The 17,702-nt window shown below is 46.2% G+C and overlaps 1 protein-coding gene across 12 annotated transcripts in view; it reads left to right on the top strand.

Annotated features, from left to right (window-relative positions):
* BCL2L13 (BCL2 like 13) overlaps positions 1–17,702 on the top strand; it is a 99,169-nt gene that overhangs the window by 8,561 nt on the left and 72,906 nt on the right. For 10 of the 12 annotated variants that reach the window (XR_007717250.1, XR_007717251.1, XM_050746182.1 and 7 more), the window contains exon 2: positions 10,287–10,457. Coding sequence is in view for 8 of the 12 variants with exons in the window: in XM_050746182.1 (XP_050602139.1) it covers positions 10,337–10,457 (121 nt within the window). In the remaining 4 variants the exon portion in view is untranslated. Of the gene's footprint in view, positions 1–10,286; positions 10,458–17,702 lie in introns of those variants that run through there. The other 2 variants (XM_050746186.1, XM_050746183.1) reach the window with 1 other exon arrangement.

Here is a 17,702-nt window from a genome sequence, read left to right as displayed (position 1 = left end):
CCCGGGTTCACGCCATTCTCCTGCCTCAGCCACTCGAGTAGCTGGGACTACAGGCGCCTGCCATCAAGCCTGGCTAATTTTTTTGTATTTTTAGTAGAGACGGGATTTCACCGTGTTAGCCAGGATGGTCTCGATCTCCTGGCCTTGTAATCCGCCCGCCTCGGACTCCCAAAGTGCTGGGATTATAGGTGTGAGCCACTGCACCTGCCCTAATTTTTGTATTTTTAGTGGAGACGGGGTTTCACTGTGTTGGCCAGGCTGGTCTCGAACTCCTGACCTCGTGATCTGCCTGCCTTGGCCTCCCAAAGTGCTGGGATTACAAGCATGAGCCATCATGCTTGGCCTAAATATCTGCCTTTTAGATATGAAATAGTCTGTTGGTGAGCTTATAGTGGGATGGACTTGAGCCCCTTGTCCCTTGCTTCTACAAAAGCTTTAGATGATGGTCCCAGCTCATAATTACTTTTCATCCAATCTAGCTTTTTGTTTTTTCCCCCATCCATTCTCAAAACTGACAAATTTGCTTCTTTCAGTACTCTGGGTCTGTGATACTATGAAAACCACCTTGTTTTGCTACCGTATCGTCCCGTATTACTAGTGTTAGTGTTTTCACTTCTGCATTCCTCTCACCTAGTACATTGCCTGGCATGCAGTAAATATGTGTTGAATAAATACAGTTAAGGGCTAAGAGGAAGTGAAGATGGTGTACCCAATTAAGTGGTTGTGATGTTAACTAGCTGTATGATTTTAGGCAAATAAATTGTTCTTGTTCCTCCATCTATAAAATTGAGACTATTGGCCAGGCGTGGTGGCTCACGCCTGTAATCCCAGCACTTTGGGAGGCTAAGGCAGGGGGATCATGAGGTTGAGAGATCGAGACTGTCCTGGCTAACACGGTGAAACCCTGTCTTTACTAAAAATACAGAAAATTAGCCGGGCGAGGTGGCGGGTGTCTGTAGTCCCAGCTCCTTATGAGGCTGAGGCAGGAGAATGGCCTGAACCTAGGAGGCGGAGCTTGCAGTGAGCTGAGATCACACCACTGCACTCCAGCCTGGGCGACAGAGCGAGACTCCGTCTCAAAAAAAAAAAAAAAAAAAAAAAAGAAAAATGCTTTAGAAACAGTGTCATGAAGATGTAATTTATATATGATGTTTATTAGAAATGCTGAAGTCCATCCAGGCACGGTGGCTCATGCCTATAATCCCACCACTTTGGGAGGCTGTGGTGGGTGGTTCAGGAGGTCAGGAGATAGAGAACATCCTGGCTAACACGGTGAACCCTGTCTCTACCAAAAATTACAAAAAATTAGCCGGGCTTGGTGACACACCCCTGTAGTCCCAGCTACTTGGGAGGCCAAGGCAGAAGAATCGCTTGAACCCAGGAGGCGGAGGTTGCAGTGAGCCAAGGTCGTGCCACTGCACTCTAGCCTGGGTGACAGAGAGACTCTGTCTCAAAAAAAAAAAAAAAAAATGCAAAAGTCCATTGTGCAATATATTTATTAGACACTGCAGCATGTTGCAAAGGAAGTGGGTTTCCCTCCCATTTTGTGCTTAGATACCTGACCCTGTCGTAGTGCTGTGGAGTTTACACTTGGCATATTGTGAATACCTTTGCCCTATAATTTAATACAAATGTGCTAGTTATATAATAGTGTTCTTGGGATGTGACTTTTCCCCCATTTAACCATAGGTCTGAAGGAGCTGGTTCGTTGCTACACAACTGGAAGCTCAAGCTAAATTAGAAGTTGGGGCCAGATATGGTGGCTCACGCTTGTAATCCCAGCAATTTGGGAGGCTAAAGTGGGAGGATCACTTGGGGCCTGGAGTTTGAGACCAGCTGGGGCAGCATAGTGAGACTCCATCTCTATAAAAAATATAAAAATTAGGCCGGGTGCAGTGGCTCACATCTGTAATCCCAGCACTTTGGGAGGCCGAGGCGGGTGGATCACGAGGTCAGGAGATCGAGACCATCCTGGCTAACACGGTGAAACCCTGTCTCTACTAAAAATACAAAAAAAAACAGCTGGGCATGGTGGCGGGCGCCTATAGTCCCAGCTACTTGGGAGGCTGAGGCAGGAGAATGGCGTGAACCTGGGAGGTGGAGCTTGCAGTGAGCTGAGATCGCGCCACTGCACTACAGCCTGGGCAACAGAGTGAGACTCCGTCTCAAAAAAAAAAAAATTTTTTTTAATTAAAAAAAAAATATTGAATGGATATTTTATACTGTAGGTCTGGTATGTTTATAACTAGAATGACAAATATGCATTTAAAGTCTGAAAACTCTATACTAGATTTAAACGAATAAATATAATCCTTCAAATATATAGATATATGGGCTTTAACATATAGAGTTAAAGATAGAAGATAATGAAATTCATGATTAAGATTACATTTGTAATTAGACAGTCAGGTTTTACAAGAAAATTTGGAGAACATTACGCTAAAAATCAAATTTGGAAACTCGGTGATTTGTAGTTTGTCTCTGGCTTTTGGGTTGGTAATCAACTTCAGCGATATGGATTCTTGGTAAATACAAGAAATTTGAGGCCGGGCGCGGTGGCTCAAGCCTGTAATCCCAGCACTTTGGGAGGCCGAGAGGGCGGATCACGAGGTCAGGAGATGGAGACCATCCTGGCGAACACGGTGAAACCCCATCTCTACTAAAAAATACAAAAAAAAAACTAGCCGGGCGAGGTGGTGGGCGCCTGTAGTCCCAGCTACTCGGGAGGCTGAGGCAGGAGAATGGCGTAAACCTGGGAGGCGGACCTTGCAGTGAGCTGAGATCCGGCCACTGCACTCCAGCCTGGGCGACAGAGCCAGACTCCATCTCAAAAAAAAAAAAAAAAAGAAATTTGAATACAACAAATCAGAGAACATCAATTTTTTTTTTCTTTTAATTAGAGACAGGGTGTTACCCTGTCACTCAGGCCGGAGTGCAGTGGCATTATCACAGGCTCACTGCAGCTTCAATCTCCTGGGATCAAGCTAGCTTCCTGCCTCAGCCTCCCACAGTATTGGGATTATGGGCATGAACCTGTTCTCGGCTCATCAATTTTTTGGGGGGATGGGGTAAATGGAGTCTAGCGTCTAGCTCTGTCACACAGGCTGGAGTGCAGTGACATGATTTTGGCTCACTGCAACTTCCACCTCCCAGACTCAAGCAATTCTCTTGCCACAGCCTCCAGAGTGGCTGGTATTATAGGCACACGCAACCACGCCTAGCTAATTTTTGTATTTTAGTAGGGATGGGATTTCACCAGGTTGCCCAGGCTGGTCTTGAACTCTTGACCTCAGGTGATCCGCCTGCCTCAGCATCCCAAAGTGCTGGGATTACAGGTGTGAGCCACCACGCCTGGCCAATTCTTTAAAGCATTTATTCAAAAATAAATACTTTCTTATTCCTGTCACCAAAGAAATACTGAGACTTTTATTTTTTATTTTTTAGCAAAAGAGTGTTGTTGCTAAAGAGACTTTTTTTTTTTTTTTTTTTTTTTTTGAGACGGAGTCTTGGTCTGTCACCCAGGCTATAGGGCAGTGACACGATCTCGGCTCACAGCAACCTCTGCCTCCCAGGTTCAAGTGATTCTCCTGCCTTAGCCTCCTGAGTAGCTGGGATTACAGGCACCTGCTACCACACCCGGCTAATTTTTGTATTTTTAGTAGAGACGGAGTTTCACCATGTTGGCCAGGCTGGTCTTGAACTCCTGACCTCAGGTGATCCACCCACCTCAGCCTCCCAGAGTGCTGGGATTACAGGTGTGAGCCATCATGCCTGGCCGCCGAAGAGACTTCTAAAAGCTTAGATTGTTATTAATGTTATTAATTTTGTCTGTTCTTCCCCCCTTTTTTTTCTTTCTTTCTTTTTTTTTTTTTTTTTTTTTTTTTTTTTTTCTGGCTCTGTCGATGGAGTGCAGTGGCCGGATCTCAGCTCACTGCAAGCTCCGCCCCCCGGGTCATTCCCTGCCTCAAGCTCCCGAGTAGCTGGGACTACAGGCGCCCACTGCCTCGCCCGGCTAGTTTTTTTGTATTTTTTAGTAGCCGGGGTTTCACTGTGTTCGCCAGGATGGTCTCGATCTCCTGACCTCCCTGATCCGCCCGTCTGAGCCTCCGAAAGTGCTGGGATTACAGGCTTGAGCCACCGCGCGCTTTTTTTTTTTTTTTTTTTTTTTTTTTTTTTTTTTGAGACGGAGTCTCGCTCTGTCACCCAGGCTGGAGTGCAGTGGCCGGATTCAGTTCACTGGCTCCGCCTCCCGGGTTCGGGCCATTCTCCTGTCTCATCCTGAGTGCTGGGACTACAGGCGCCTGCCACCTCGCCCGGCTAGTTTTTTGTATTTTTTAGTAGAGACGGGGTTTCACCATGTTAGCCAGGATGGTCTCGATCTGACCTCGTGATCCGCCCGTCTCGGCCTCCCAAAGTGCTGGGATTACAGGCTTGAGCCACCGCGCCCGGCCTTCTTTTTTTTTTTTTTTGAGATGAAGCTTTGCTGTGTCATCCAAGCTGGAGTGCAATGGCGTGATCTTGGCCCACTGCAACTTCCGCCTCCCTGCTCTGAGCAATTCTCCTGCCTCAGCCTCCTGAGTAGCTGGGATTATAGGCACCCGCCATCATGCTCAGCTAATTTTTGTATTTTTGTAGAGATGGGGTTTCACCATGTTGGCCAGGCTGGTTTTGAACTCCTGACCTCAGGTGATCCGCCTGCCTCAGCCTCCCAAAGTACTGGCATTACAGGCGTGAGCCACTGTGCCTGGCTGACTCTTCTTATTTTCATTCTTCTTGACATGTTACTACATTTGACACAGTTGTTCACTGCCTTCTTATTGAAATGCCTCCCTGACTTCTGTGATCACAGTCTTTCCTGGTTTTCTTTCTACCTTTCTGTTTCAATCTGGACTGAAAGGGTTGCTCTTCCAGCTTCTCATCTTTTGACTACCCCTTAAATGTTAGTGAATTCTATTGTGTTCTTTTTAAGATTATACCAGTATTTCTGAACATATTTTGTAACCCATGTCTCCTTTATTAAAATAAGGTAAATAAAAATTTCCCAGGCTGGGCACGGTGGCTCACGCCAGTAATCCCAGCACTTTGGGAGGCCGAGGTGGGTGGATCACGAACCGAGGTCAGTGAGATTGCCACTGACACTCCAGCTGGGCTAACAGGTGAAACCCCGCCTCATCTCTACTTAAAAAAAAAAAAAAAATAACCGGCCGGGCGCGGAGGCTCAAGCCTGTAATCCCAGCACTTTGGGAGGCCGAGACGGGCGGATCACGAGGTCAGGAGATCGAGACCATCCTGGCTAACACGGTGAAACCCTGTCTCTACTAAATACAAAAAACTAGCCGGGCGAAGTGGCGGGCGCCTGTAGTCCCAGCTACTTGGGAGGCTGAGGCAGGAGAATGGCGTGTACCCGGGAGGCGGAGCTTGCAGTGAGCTGAGATCCGGCCACTGCACTCCAGCCTGGGCGACAGAGCATGACTCCATCTCAAAAAAAAAAAAAAAAAAAAACAGCCGGCATGGTGACGGGCGCCTCTAGTCCCAGGTGCTCCGGAGGTGGAGGCAGGAGAGTGGCCTGAACCTGGGAGGCAGAGGTTGCTGTGAACCGAGATCGCACCACTGCACTCCAACCTGGGTGACAGGGCAAGACTCTGTCTCAAAAAAAAAATTTTCCCTGGCTTCTATTCTGGTGGCGCTGGCGGTGGGAGGCATGTTCTTTTCCTTCTTGTCCCAGCACTGAGAATCACTGCTGCAAACAAGATTGAAAATTTACTGAGCCTTACCTTCTATAGTCTGTAGTCTGAAAATAATAGGTGATTTTCGTTTTCTAAGTCTGAAAGTATATTGAATATTCTTTTACAAACTATACTTCTCCTGCTATTTTGACACACCCCTCCCATTGAAAATCATTGTTCTCCATTCACTTTTTTTTTTTTTTTTTTTTTTTTTTTTTTATAAAAGACAGGATCTTGCTCTGTAGCCCAGGCTGGAGTGCAGTGGCGCACTCTCAACTCACTGCAACCTCTGCCTCCTGGGTCCCAGTTCAAGCAATTCTCCTGCCTCAGTCTCCCAAGTAGCTGGGATTACAGGCATGTGCCACCATGCCCAGCTAATAGAGACAGGGCTTCACCATGTTGGCCAGGATGGTCTTGAACTCTTGACCTTGTGATCTGCCTGCCTTGGCCTCCCAAAGTGCTGGGATTAGAGGCGTGAGCCACTGCTCCTGGCCATTCACGCTTTTTAGGTAATTCAGTTGACTTATATTTACAAAGAATACTTAGAATTTTGTATCTCCAGGCTAGACCTCTTTCTTTCTTTTTTTTTTTTTTTTGAGACGGCGTCTCGCTCTGTCACCCAGGCTAGAGTGCAGTGGCGCAATCTCGGTTCACTGCAAGCTCCGCCTCCTGGGTTCAAGTGATTCTCCTGCCTCAGCCTCCTGAGCAGCTGGGACTACAGGTGCCCCCCATCACGCCCGGCTAATTTTGTCTATTTTCAGTAGAGACAGGGCTTCACTGTGCTAGCCAGGATGGTCTCAATCTCCTGACCTCGTGATCCACCTACCTGGGCCTCCCAAAGTGTTGGGATTACAGGCGTGAGCCACCACTCCCTGCCTCTTAAAGACCTTTATATCCAACTGCTTATTCTGTATCACTATCTGGATGACCTGTAGGTACTTGAAAATTCAGTTTAGATGCCCCTCAACTTACAGTGGGGTTACATCCTGAGAAATCCTTTGTAAGTGTAAAATATATGTTGAAAATGCATGTAATACACCTACCAAATATAACAGCCTATGTTTAAAACACATTAAGCCAAAAATGTTTTTTTAAAATTTTTTGTAGAAATGGGATTTTGCCATGTTGCCCAGGCTTGTCTCAAACTCCTAAGCTCAAGTGAACCCTCTGCCTTGGCCTCCCGAAGTGCTAGGATTACAGATGTGAACCACTGTTCCCAACCACACATTAAGCACATTTAAGTGTGCTTAAAACACATTAGCCTGCAGCTGTGTAAAATCATGAAATATAAAACTATTTTATAGTAAAGTGTTGAATATCTTATCAAATTTCTTTTTTTTTTTTAAGACAGAGTCTTGTTCTTGTTGCCCAAGCTGGAGTGCAGTGGTGTGATCTCAGCTCACTTCAGCCTCTTCCTCCCGGGTTCAAACAATTCTCCTGTCTCAGCCTCCCAAGTAGCTGGGACTACAGTCGCACGCCACCACGACTGGCTAATTTTTGTATTTTTTTTTTTTTTTTTTTTTGAGACGGAGTCTCGCTCTGTCGCCCAGGCTGGAGTGCAGTGGCACTATCTGATCACTGCAAACTCCGCCTCCCGGTTTAATCGCCATTCTCCTGCCTCAGCCTCCCAACAGTAGCTGGGGTTACAGGCGCCCGCCACTGCCCCGGCTAATTTTTTTGTATTTTTAAAGTAAAAACGGGGTTTCATTGTGTTAGCCAGGATGGTCTCGATCTCCTGACCTCGTGATCCGCCCGTCTCGGCCTCCCAAAGTGCTGGAATTACAGGCTTGTAGCCACCGCTGCCCGGCCCAATTTTTGTATGTTTTACTAAATGTGATTTCCTTGCCTGTTGGCCAAACTGAGCTCTTCCTAATTCCTGGCCTCAGGTAATCCACGTGCCTCAGCCTCCCAACATGTGGGGTTGCAGACATGAGCCACTGCACCCGGCCATCAAATTTCTTGAATACTGTATTGAAAGTGAAAAAACAGAGTGGTTGTATGGATAGTTGAAGTTCAGTTTCTACTGAATGCATATCCTGTTCGCACTGCCATCATAAAGTGAAAAAATTGTAAGCCAAACTGTTGTAAGTCGGGGACTGTCTGTATACCCTAAAGTGATTTCCTTATCTTTCCCCAAACTAGCTCTTCCTATATTATCTGGTTTGAGAAATAGGAGTAATACCACTTACCTTACAGCTTCCTGGGTCGGTCACTCACTGAGTTAACCAACAGATCTTTGAATTCCTAACCTTTTTCCTATCCATCCTCCCTTTTCAGTGTTCTGTTCCTATGCTAGTTCATGCCTTCTTATATCTCTTGCTGAGGTTTTTCCATATTCTCCTAACTTGTCTCCTTGCCTCTACTCTCCAGTCTGTCTTCCTTACCACCTCCAGTATGATTTTTTTTTTTTTTTTAAGACATGGTCCTGCTTTGTCACCCAGGCTGGAGTGCATTGGTATGTGATCATAGCTCCCTGTAACCTCAAGCTCCTGGGCTCAAGTGATCCTCCTGCCTTATCAGCCTCCCAAGTAGCTAGGACTACAGGTGCATGCCACCACACCCAGGGCTAATTTTATTTTTTGTAGAGACAGGGTCTCACCGTGATGTCCAGGCTGGTGTTGAATTCCTGACCTCAAGTGATCCTCCTGCCTTGGCCTTCCACAGTGTTGGAATTATAAGCATGAGCCACTGTGCCAGCCACTTATATCTATAGCCTTTTTATTCTGTATATTTCAAATTCTGCTTGTATTTTTAAAAATTGTTTATCATTCTAGGATATTTATCTTAGTTTGCTTATCACAGATCTTAAATTTTGCCAACATTGCCTCTTTTTCCAGTCTGTGTTTTTGTTACATGTATTTTTGTTTACCTCTGTTTGAAAACTCCTGAGGTCTGGTGATTTATCATATTTGTGTTCATGTCTAATGCCTATAGAGTACCTTGCAGCTTAAAAAATGTGTGTTGAATGAACACACAAAAAGTTACCGAAAAGCTTTATCTTCTATTTCTTTTTGTTTTAGTTATTGAGACAGGGTGTTGCTCTGTTACCTAGGCTGGAGTACAGTGGTGTGATCATGGCTCACTGCAGCCTCTACCTCCTGGGCTCAAGCAATCATCCCATCTCAGCTTCCAAGTAGCTGGGATTATAGGTGTGCACCAGATACCTGGCTAATTTTTAAAATTTGTGTAGAGACAAGGTTTTACCATGTTGTCACGCTGGTTTCAAGCAATCTACCTGCCTCTGCCTCCCAAAGTGCTGAGATTACAGATATGAGCCAGCACACCTAGCTTTTTGTCTTCTCTCTCTCTCTTTTTTTTTTTTTTGAGACAGAGTCTCGCTCTTTCGCCCAGGCTGGAGTGCAGTGTTGTGATCTTGGCTCACTGCAAGCTCTGCCTCCCGGGTTCACGCTATTCTCCTGCCTTAGCCTCCCGAGTAGCTGGGATTACAGGCGCCCGCTACCATGCCCGGCTAATTTTTTGTACTTTTAGTAGAGACAGGGTTTCACCGTGTTAGCCAGGATGGTCTCAATCTCCTGACCTTGTGATCTGCCCGCTTCAGCCTCCCAAAGTGCTGAGATTATAGGTGTGAGCCACTGTGCCCGGCCCCTGTCTTCTCTTCTTTTAAGACAGGGTCTTGCACTGTTTCCCAGGCTGCTGTGCAGTGGTGCAGTTGTAACTCACTGCAGTCTTGACCTCCTCGGCTCAAGCAATCCTCCTGCCTCAGCTTCCTGAGTAGCTGGGACCATGGGCAGGCCCTACCACGCCCAGCTAATGTTTTAAATATTTTTGTAGAGATGGAGTCTTGATATATTGCCCAGGCTGGTCCTGAACTCCTGGCCTCAAGCAGTGGGGTCCTGAATTCCCACCTCAGCCTTCTAAAGTTCTGGGATTACATGTGTGAGCCACCATGCATTGCCTATGTCCTTATTTTATAAGTTTTTTTTTTTTTTTGGTTTTCTTTTTTTTTTTTCTTTTCCTTTTAAACTGTTTTCCTAAAAACTAAGATACAAACAGACTCATTAGCCTAGGCCTACACAGAGTCAGAATTATTAATATCACTGTCTTCCACCTCCTAACCTTGTCCCACTGGACAGTTTTCAGGGGCAGTAACACCCATGGAGTTGACATTTCCAGTAACAATGCCTTTTTCTGGAATCCCTCCTGGAGGACCACCTGCCCTGAGACTTTTACAGTTCACTTTTTTTTTTTTAATAGGTAGGAGTACACTCTAACAATAAGTGTATTAAATACATAAACCAGTAAGTCATCTAATATTATCAAGTATTATGTACTCCATGTAATTGTACATGCAATACTTTTTTTTGAGACGGAGTCTTACTCTGTCGCCAGGCTGAAGTGCAGTGGCTTGAACCGGGAGGCAGAGGTTGCGGTGAGCTGAGATTGCGCCACTGCACTCCAGCCTGAGCAACAAGAGTGAGACTCCACCTCAAAAAAAAAAAAAAGAACACTCCAAGAGTTGCACAAGACATTTTGGTGTGAAACAACTTAAAGTGGCATGTAATAAACTTTAAACTGAAAACATTACTTTTCTGTTCTTAGGTTTTACACATCCATAAGTAGACCTTTTTGGAGCCTCACCAGCCAATTCAATGGCGTCCTCTTCTACTGTGCCTCTGGGATTTCACTATGAAACAAAGTATGTTGTTCTCAGCTACTTGGGACTCCTCTCTCAAGAGAAGCTGCAAGAGCAACATCTTTCCTCACCCCAAGGTATTATCTTTGGCTTATGGTGGTTGTAGTAAATTGTAACAAGAACTTTATATATAAAAGTGTATGTATCTAATTTATATGTATGGTTATCAAATAGTACTAATAAGCCTGTAAGAATAACCTGTTATGGCTGGGCGCGGTGGCTCACGCCTGTTGTGCCAGCGCTTTGGGAGGCCAGTGTGGGCAGATCACGAAGTCAGGAATTTGAGACCAGCCTGGCCAACATGGCGAAACCCTGCCTCTACTAATAATAAAAAAATTAGTTGGGCATGATGGCATGCGCCTGTAGTCCCAGCTTCTCAGGAGGCTGAGGCAGGAGAATCGCTTGAACCCAGGAGGCAGAGGTTGCAGTGAACAAAGATCACACCACTGCACTCCAGCCTGGGCAGTAAAGTGAGACTCTGTCTCAAAAAACAAACAAACAAACAAAAAAAGAATAACTGTTATGCCATTCTTTCCATTTCCAGGAGCAAAAAAAAAAAAAAGTATTTTTTTTTTTTTGAGACGGAGTCTCACTCTCTCTCTAAGGCTAGAGTGCAGTGGCATGATCTTGGCTCACTGTGACCTTCACCTTCTTCGTTCAAGCGATTCTGCCTCAGCCTCCCGAGTAGCTAGGATTACAGGTGTGCACCACCACACCCAGCTAATTTTTATATTTTTAGTAGAGATGAAGTTTTGCCATGTTGGCCATACTGTTCATAGAACATGTACATGATCCTGTCTATTCCTCCATATCTCACTATCATTTTCCTAGTTTATCTCCATTTGTCTGTGAAACCCTCTGTGACATTTCTGTTTTTCTTTTTTTTTTTTTTTTTTTTTTGAGACGGAGTCTCGCTCTGTCGCCCAGGCTGGAGTGCAGTGGCGCGATCTCAGCTCACTGCAAGCTCCGCCTCCCGGGTTCACGCCATTCTCCTGCCTCAGCCTCCCGAGTAGCTGGGACTACAGGCGCCCACAACCGCGCCCGGCTAATTTTTTGTATTTTTAGTAGAGACGGGGTTTCACCGTGGTCTCGATCTCCTGACCTTGTGATCCGCCCGCCTCCGCCTCCCAAAGTGCTGGGATTACAGGCGTGAGCCACCGCGCCCGGCCGCGACATTTCTGTTTTTCTTTTTTGAGACGGAGTCTTGTTCTATTGCCCAGGCTGGAGTACAGTGACACGATCTCAGCTCACTGCAACCTCCGCCTCCTGGGTTCAAGCGATTCTTCTGTCTCAGCCTTCTGAGTAGCTGGGACTACAGGCGCATGCCACCATGCCTGGCTAACTTTTTTTTTGTATTTTTGGTAGAGGTGGGGTTTCACTGTGTTAGCCAGGATGGTCTTGATCTTCTGACCTCGTGATCCACCCATCTCAGCCTCCCAAAATGCTGGGATTACAGGCGTGAGCCACCGCGCCTGGTTGACATTTCTTTTTTTATTTTAATTTTTTGAGGTGGAGTCTCGTTCTGTTGCCAGGCTGGAGTGCAGTGGCGATCTTGGCTCACTGCAACCTCTGACTCCTGGTTCAAGCAATTATCCTGCCTCAGCCTCCGGAGTAGCTGGGATTACAGGTGCGTGCCACCACGCCCAGCTAATTTTTGTATTTTTAGTAGCGACAGAGTTTCACCGTGTTAGCCAGGCTGGTCTCAAACTCCTGACCTCAGGTGATCCACCAGCCTTGGCCTCCCAAAGTGCTGGGATTATAGGCGTGAGCTACCAGGCCCGGCCGACATTTTTTTATCATTCAGTTCACCCTTTCTTCTTTTCTGTTTAAGCCGCTAAATAAACTTTTCACCAGATAGCAAATTTTAATTCATTTTTTTATCTATATGTATATTCTGTTTTTTAATTTTCAACAACTGGCAAATGTGAAAGAATACCTGAGGCCGGGTGTGGTGGCTCACGCCTGTAATCCCAGCACTTTGGGAGGCTGAGGCGGGCGGCTCACGAGGTCAGGAGATCGAGACCATCCTGGCTAACATGGTGACACCCCGTCTCTACTAAAAATACAAAATATTAGCCGGGCGTGGTGGCAGGCACCTGTAGTTCCAGCTACTCGGGAGGCCAAGGCAGGAGAATGGCTTGAACCCGGGAGGTGCAGCTTGCAGTGAGCCAACATCGCGCCACTGCACTCCAGCCTGGGCTACAGAGTGAGATTCTGTCAGAAAACAAAACGAAACAAAAAAAAAACCCAAGAAACAAACCTGAAATGATGACAAGCAACAACAACAACGTGGATTTCCAGTCTAGTTCTGAGAAGAGATGCATATGATGATAATGATACTACACTACAGCTTTATATGAAAATTAAAATCCCTTAGATATCTTCATTTATACAAACATTTATTTATTTTTATTTTATGTTTTTTGAGACAAGAGTCTTGCTATGTCGTCCAAGCTGGAGTGTAGTGGTCCCATCTTGGCTCACTGCATCCTCCACCTCCTGGGTTCAAGCGTTTCTCGAGTCTCAGCCTCCCGAGTAGTTGGTACTACTGGCACGCGCCACTACACCCAGCTAATTTTTGTACTTTTAGTGGAGACGGGATTTCACCACGTTGGCCACGCTGGTCTTGAACTCTTGTTCTCAGGTGATCTCCCCCACCTTGGCCTCCCAATGTGCTGGGATTCCAGGCATGACTCATGGCGCCTGGCCTATACAAACATTTTAAAGTCAAGATCCACTAGTTGTGGGATGGAAAATATTGTTTAACAATGGTTTATTTCTGGATGTTTTTCCCCAAAGAAATGTGCAGTTATGCATTTTCAAGAATGTTTGAAGAAACAATAATTGATTTTTTAATAAACTGACTAAAGACAATCCATTGTACCAGTTGAGGAACTTATTTTTGGAATGTATTTTTATAAATTGATCAGATTGACTTATTTCTACACTGATTGATTGATTGATTGATTGAGGCAGAGCCTTGCTCTTCTGCCCAGGCTGGAGTGTAACAGTATGATCTCAGCTCACTGCAACCTCCACATTCTGGGCTCAGTCGATTCTCCTGCCTCAGCCTCCGAGTAGCTGGAACTATATGGTGGCCCGTGCCACCATACCTGGCTAATTTTTGTATTTTTAGTAGAGATGGGGATTTGCCACGTTGGCTGGGCTGGTCTTGAACTCTGGACCTCAAGTGATCCACCCACCTTGGCCTCCCAAAGTGCTGGGATTACAGGTGTGAGCCACGACACCCAGTCTACATCTCATTTATTTAATTCAACTATTTCAACTTTTGCAATATTTTTTATTATACCATTTCTTTTTTCTTATTTGTTTGCTCTTCTTTCTTTGAGACAGAGTCTCGCTCTCGTCAGGTGGGAGTGCAATGGCACGATCTCGGCTCACTGCAACCTCCACCTCCCGGGTTCAAGCAATTCTCCTGCTTCAGCCTCCCAAGTAGCTGGGACTACAGACGCATGCCACCACGCCCAGCTAATTTTTTTTTTTTTTTGGTATTTTTTTAGTAGAGACGGGTCTTCACCATGTTGCCCAGGCTGGTCTTGAACTCCTGAGCTCGGGCAGTCTGCCTGCTTTGGCCTCCCAAAGTGCTAGGATTACAGGCATGAGCCTCTGCACCCGGCCCCATTTCTTTTTTCTTAACTTCTCTGGAGATAATGCTGGACATTTCATTTTGTTACCCAGGCTAGAGTGCAGTGGCACGTTCTCGGCTCACTGCAACTTCTGCCTCCTGGGTTCAAGCAATTCTCCTGCCTCAGCCTCCTGAGTAGCTGGGATTACAGGCGCCTGCCACTGCGCCCAGCTAATTTTTGTATTTTTAGTAGAGACAGGGTTTCGCCATCTTGTCCAGGCTGATCTTGAACTCCCAACCTCGTGATCCACCTGCCTCAGCCTCCCAAAGTGCTGGGATTACAGGTGTGAGCCACCGTGCCTGGCCGACATTTCAGTTTTTTTTTTTTTTTGAGGCGGAGTCTCGCTCTGTGGCCCAGGCTGGAGTGCAGTGGCCGGATCTCAGCTCACTGCACGCTCCGCCTGCCGGGTTTACGCCATACTCCTATCTCAGCCTCCCGAGTAGCTGGGACTACAGGCGCCCGCCACCTCGCCCGGCCAGTTTTTTGTATTTTTTAGTAGAGATGGGGTTTCACCGGGTTAGCCAGGATGGTCTCGATCTCCTGACCTCGTGATCCGCCCGTCTCGGCCTCCCAAAGTGCTGGGATTACAGGCTTGAGCCACCACGCCCGGCCGACATTTCAGTTTTTTAATGGTACTTTTAAAAAAACTTTAAGCTAGGCCGGGCGCGGTGGCTCAAGCCTGTAATCCCAGCACTTTGGGAGGCCGAGACGGGCGGATCACGAGCTCAGGAGATCGAGACTATCCTGGCTAATACGGTGAAACCCCGTCTCTACTAAAAAAATACAAAAAACTAGCCGGGCGAGGTGGCGGGCGCCTGTAGTCCCAGCTACTCAGGAGGCTGAGACAGGAGAATGGCCCGAACCCGGGAGGCGGAGCTTGCAGTGAGCTGAGATCCGGCCACTGCACTCCAGCCTGGGTGGCAGAGCGAGACTCCGTCTCAAAAAAAAAAAAAAAAAAAAAAAAACTTTAAGCTAGTGTTGTAAACTTTTCTTTTTATGATAAAATTTCTCTAGGTGAAGGATAAAGGTTGAACCTCTGTCCCAGAGGTTCTTGAAGTGTCTGACAGTCAAAGGGCTGAACCTTTCCCCTCAGAAGCAATTACTTTTAATGCTTTTTGAGACCTTGCTATTTTAAATGATTGGCATTAGTACAAGTAAAAATGTACTATGTACATGTAAATAAGTAGAAATCCATCTGTCCTTAGAGATTTCACACTTACTATGACAAACTGCATAATTATGTGCCTGGCGTGGTGGCTCACACCAGTGATCCCAGCACTTTGGGAGGCCAAGGCAGCTGGATCACCTGAGGCTGGGAATTCGAGACCAACTTGACCCACATGGAGAAACCCTGTCTCTACTAAAAATACAAAATTAGCTGGGCGTGGTGGCGGGCGCCTGTAATCCCAGCTGCTCCGGAGGCTGAGGCAGGAGAATGGCGTGAACCTGGGAGTTGGAGGTTGCAGTGAGCCAAGATCGTGCCACTGCACTCCAGCCTGGGTGACAGAGCGAGACTCCATCTCAAAAAACAAACAAACAAACATTTACTGAAACCTGAATTAGTCTTCTTCATTAGAATATAACATCAGGTTTGGTGTCATGGCTCACACCTGTAGTCCCAACACTTTAGGAGGCCGAGGTGGGCCCATCACATAAACCCACGAGTTCGAAACCAGCCTACATGGTGAAACCCCGCCTCTATAAAAAATAAAAATAAATTAGCTGGGTATGGTGGTGCGCACCACCATGCCCAGCTAATTTTTAAATTTTTTGTAAAGACACGGTCTTGCAGTGTTGCCCAGGCTAGTCTCAAACTCGTGGGCTCAAGTGATCCTTCTGCCTTGGCCTTCCAAAGTGCTGGGATTACAGGGGTGAGCTATTACCTCTGGCCTTCTTAAATATTCTTATCCATAAATTTCTACCGCAGCAATGGAGGTAGCTATTATTTGTCTGCTGCCATTCTAGCTTAAGAGTGGGTAGAAGTAAGAATTCAGAAATGATGGAATTCAGTAGTAGGGATTACAGATGGTGTCCTAAGAAAGCTAGTGTAAATAATTAAATGTAACTAGTTGGTGTGTTCTACTTTTGAAAATTGAATCATATTTTAATGCCCTGACATAGGTGGCTATCTAAACAAAATTATATCAAAATGACTAAAAGCTCATAAAACATCATGCGATACCAAATATTTATAATCTCATCAAACTCACAGAGGAACTGTTCTTCTTTGTTTTCTAATCTTCATCAGTATATACAGTTTTATATAGTTGTAATCAATTATGATTTTTACTTTGAAACATTTCATATTTACATGTTCTGTACTTCATCTTCGTTATTGTGTGTTTGAATGATTTCCTTTTATTATCTTTTACATTTTTCCTTTTCTTTTTGGACATGAAGTCTCACTCTGTTGCCCAGGTTGGAGTGGTGCAGTGGCATGATCTTGGCTCACAACAACCTCCACTATTCCTAGTTCAAGCGATTCTCCTGCTTCAGCCTCCTGCGTAGCTGGGATTACAGGTGCCTGCCACCACACCTGGCAAATTTTTTTTTTTTTTTTTTTTTTTTTTTATTGAGACGGAGTCTCGCTCTGTTGCCCAGGCTGGAGTGCAGTGGCACGATCTTGGCTCACTGCAAGCTCCACCTCCCAGGTTCAAGCGATCCTCCTGGCTCAGCCCCTTTAGTAGGTGAGATTACAGGCATGCACCACCATGCCTGGCTAATTTTTGTATTTTTAGGAGACACAGGGTTTCACCATGTTGGCCAATCTGGTCTCGAACTCCTGACCTCAGGTGATCCACCCGCCTCAGCCTCCCAAAGTGTTGGGATTACAGGTGTGAGCCTCTGCACCCAGCCATTTTTTTTTTTATTTTTAGTAGAAACGGGGATTTCACCGTGTTGGCCAGGATGGTCTCGATCTCCTGACCTTGTGATCCGCCCGCCTCAGCCTCCCAAACTGCTGGGATTACAGGTGTGAGCCACCGCGCCTGGCCCAGGCCTCAGTTTTTAATTTGCTACCAGTGAGTTTTATCCTTACTTGTGTTTTCATGATGGTAGTTATTATCCTTTCACTTCCAGATGTAGGACTTCCTAGACCATTTCTTGTAAGGCCAGTCTAGTGAATAATTCTCTCAAAGTTTGCTTGTCTACAAAAGACTATTTCACCTTCATTTCTATTTCTTTTTTCTTGAAACGGAGCCTCTCTCTGTCACCGGGATGGAATGCAGTGGTGCGATCTCAGCTCACTGGAAGCTCTGTCCCCTGGGTTCACGCCATTCTCCTGCCTCAGCCTCCCGAGTAGCTGGGACTACAGGTGCTCGCCAGTACGCCCAGCTAATTTTTTTTGTATTTTTTTAGTAGAGAGGGAGTTTCACCGTGTTAGCCAGTATGGTCTCAATCTCCTGACCTTGTGATCCACCTGCCTCGGCCTCCCAAAGTGCTGGGATTACAGGCGTGAGCCACTGCGCCCAGCACTCACCTTCATTTCTTTTTTTTTTTTTTTTTGAGACGGAGTCTTGCTGTGTCGCCCAGGCTGGAGTGCAGTGGCCAGATCTCAGCTCATTGCAAGCTCCGCCTCCCGGGTTTTTACGCCATTCTCCTGCCTCAGCCTCCCGAGTAGCTGGGACTACAGGCGCCCACCACCTCGCCCGGCTAGTTTTTTGTATTTTTTAGTAG

The sequence above is a fragment of the Macaca thibetana genome, chromosome 10, assembly GCF_024542745.1.
Source record: "Macaca thibetana thibetana isolate TM-01 chromosome 10, ASM2454274v1, whole genome shotgun sequence".
Taxonomy (NCBI): domain Eukaryota; kingdom Metazoa; phylum Chordata; class Mammalia; order Primates; family Cercopithecidae; genus Macaca; species Macaca thibetana.
The sequence above is the reverse complement of the archived record's forward strand: the minus strand, read 5'-3'. Positions and strand labels throughout refer to the sequence as shown.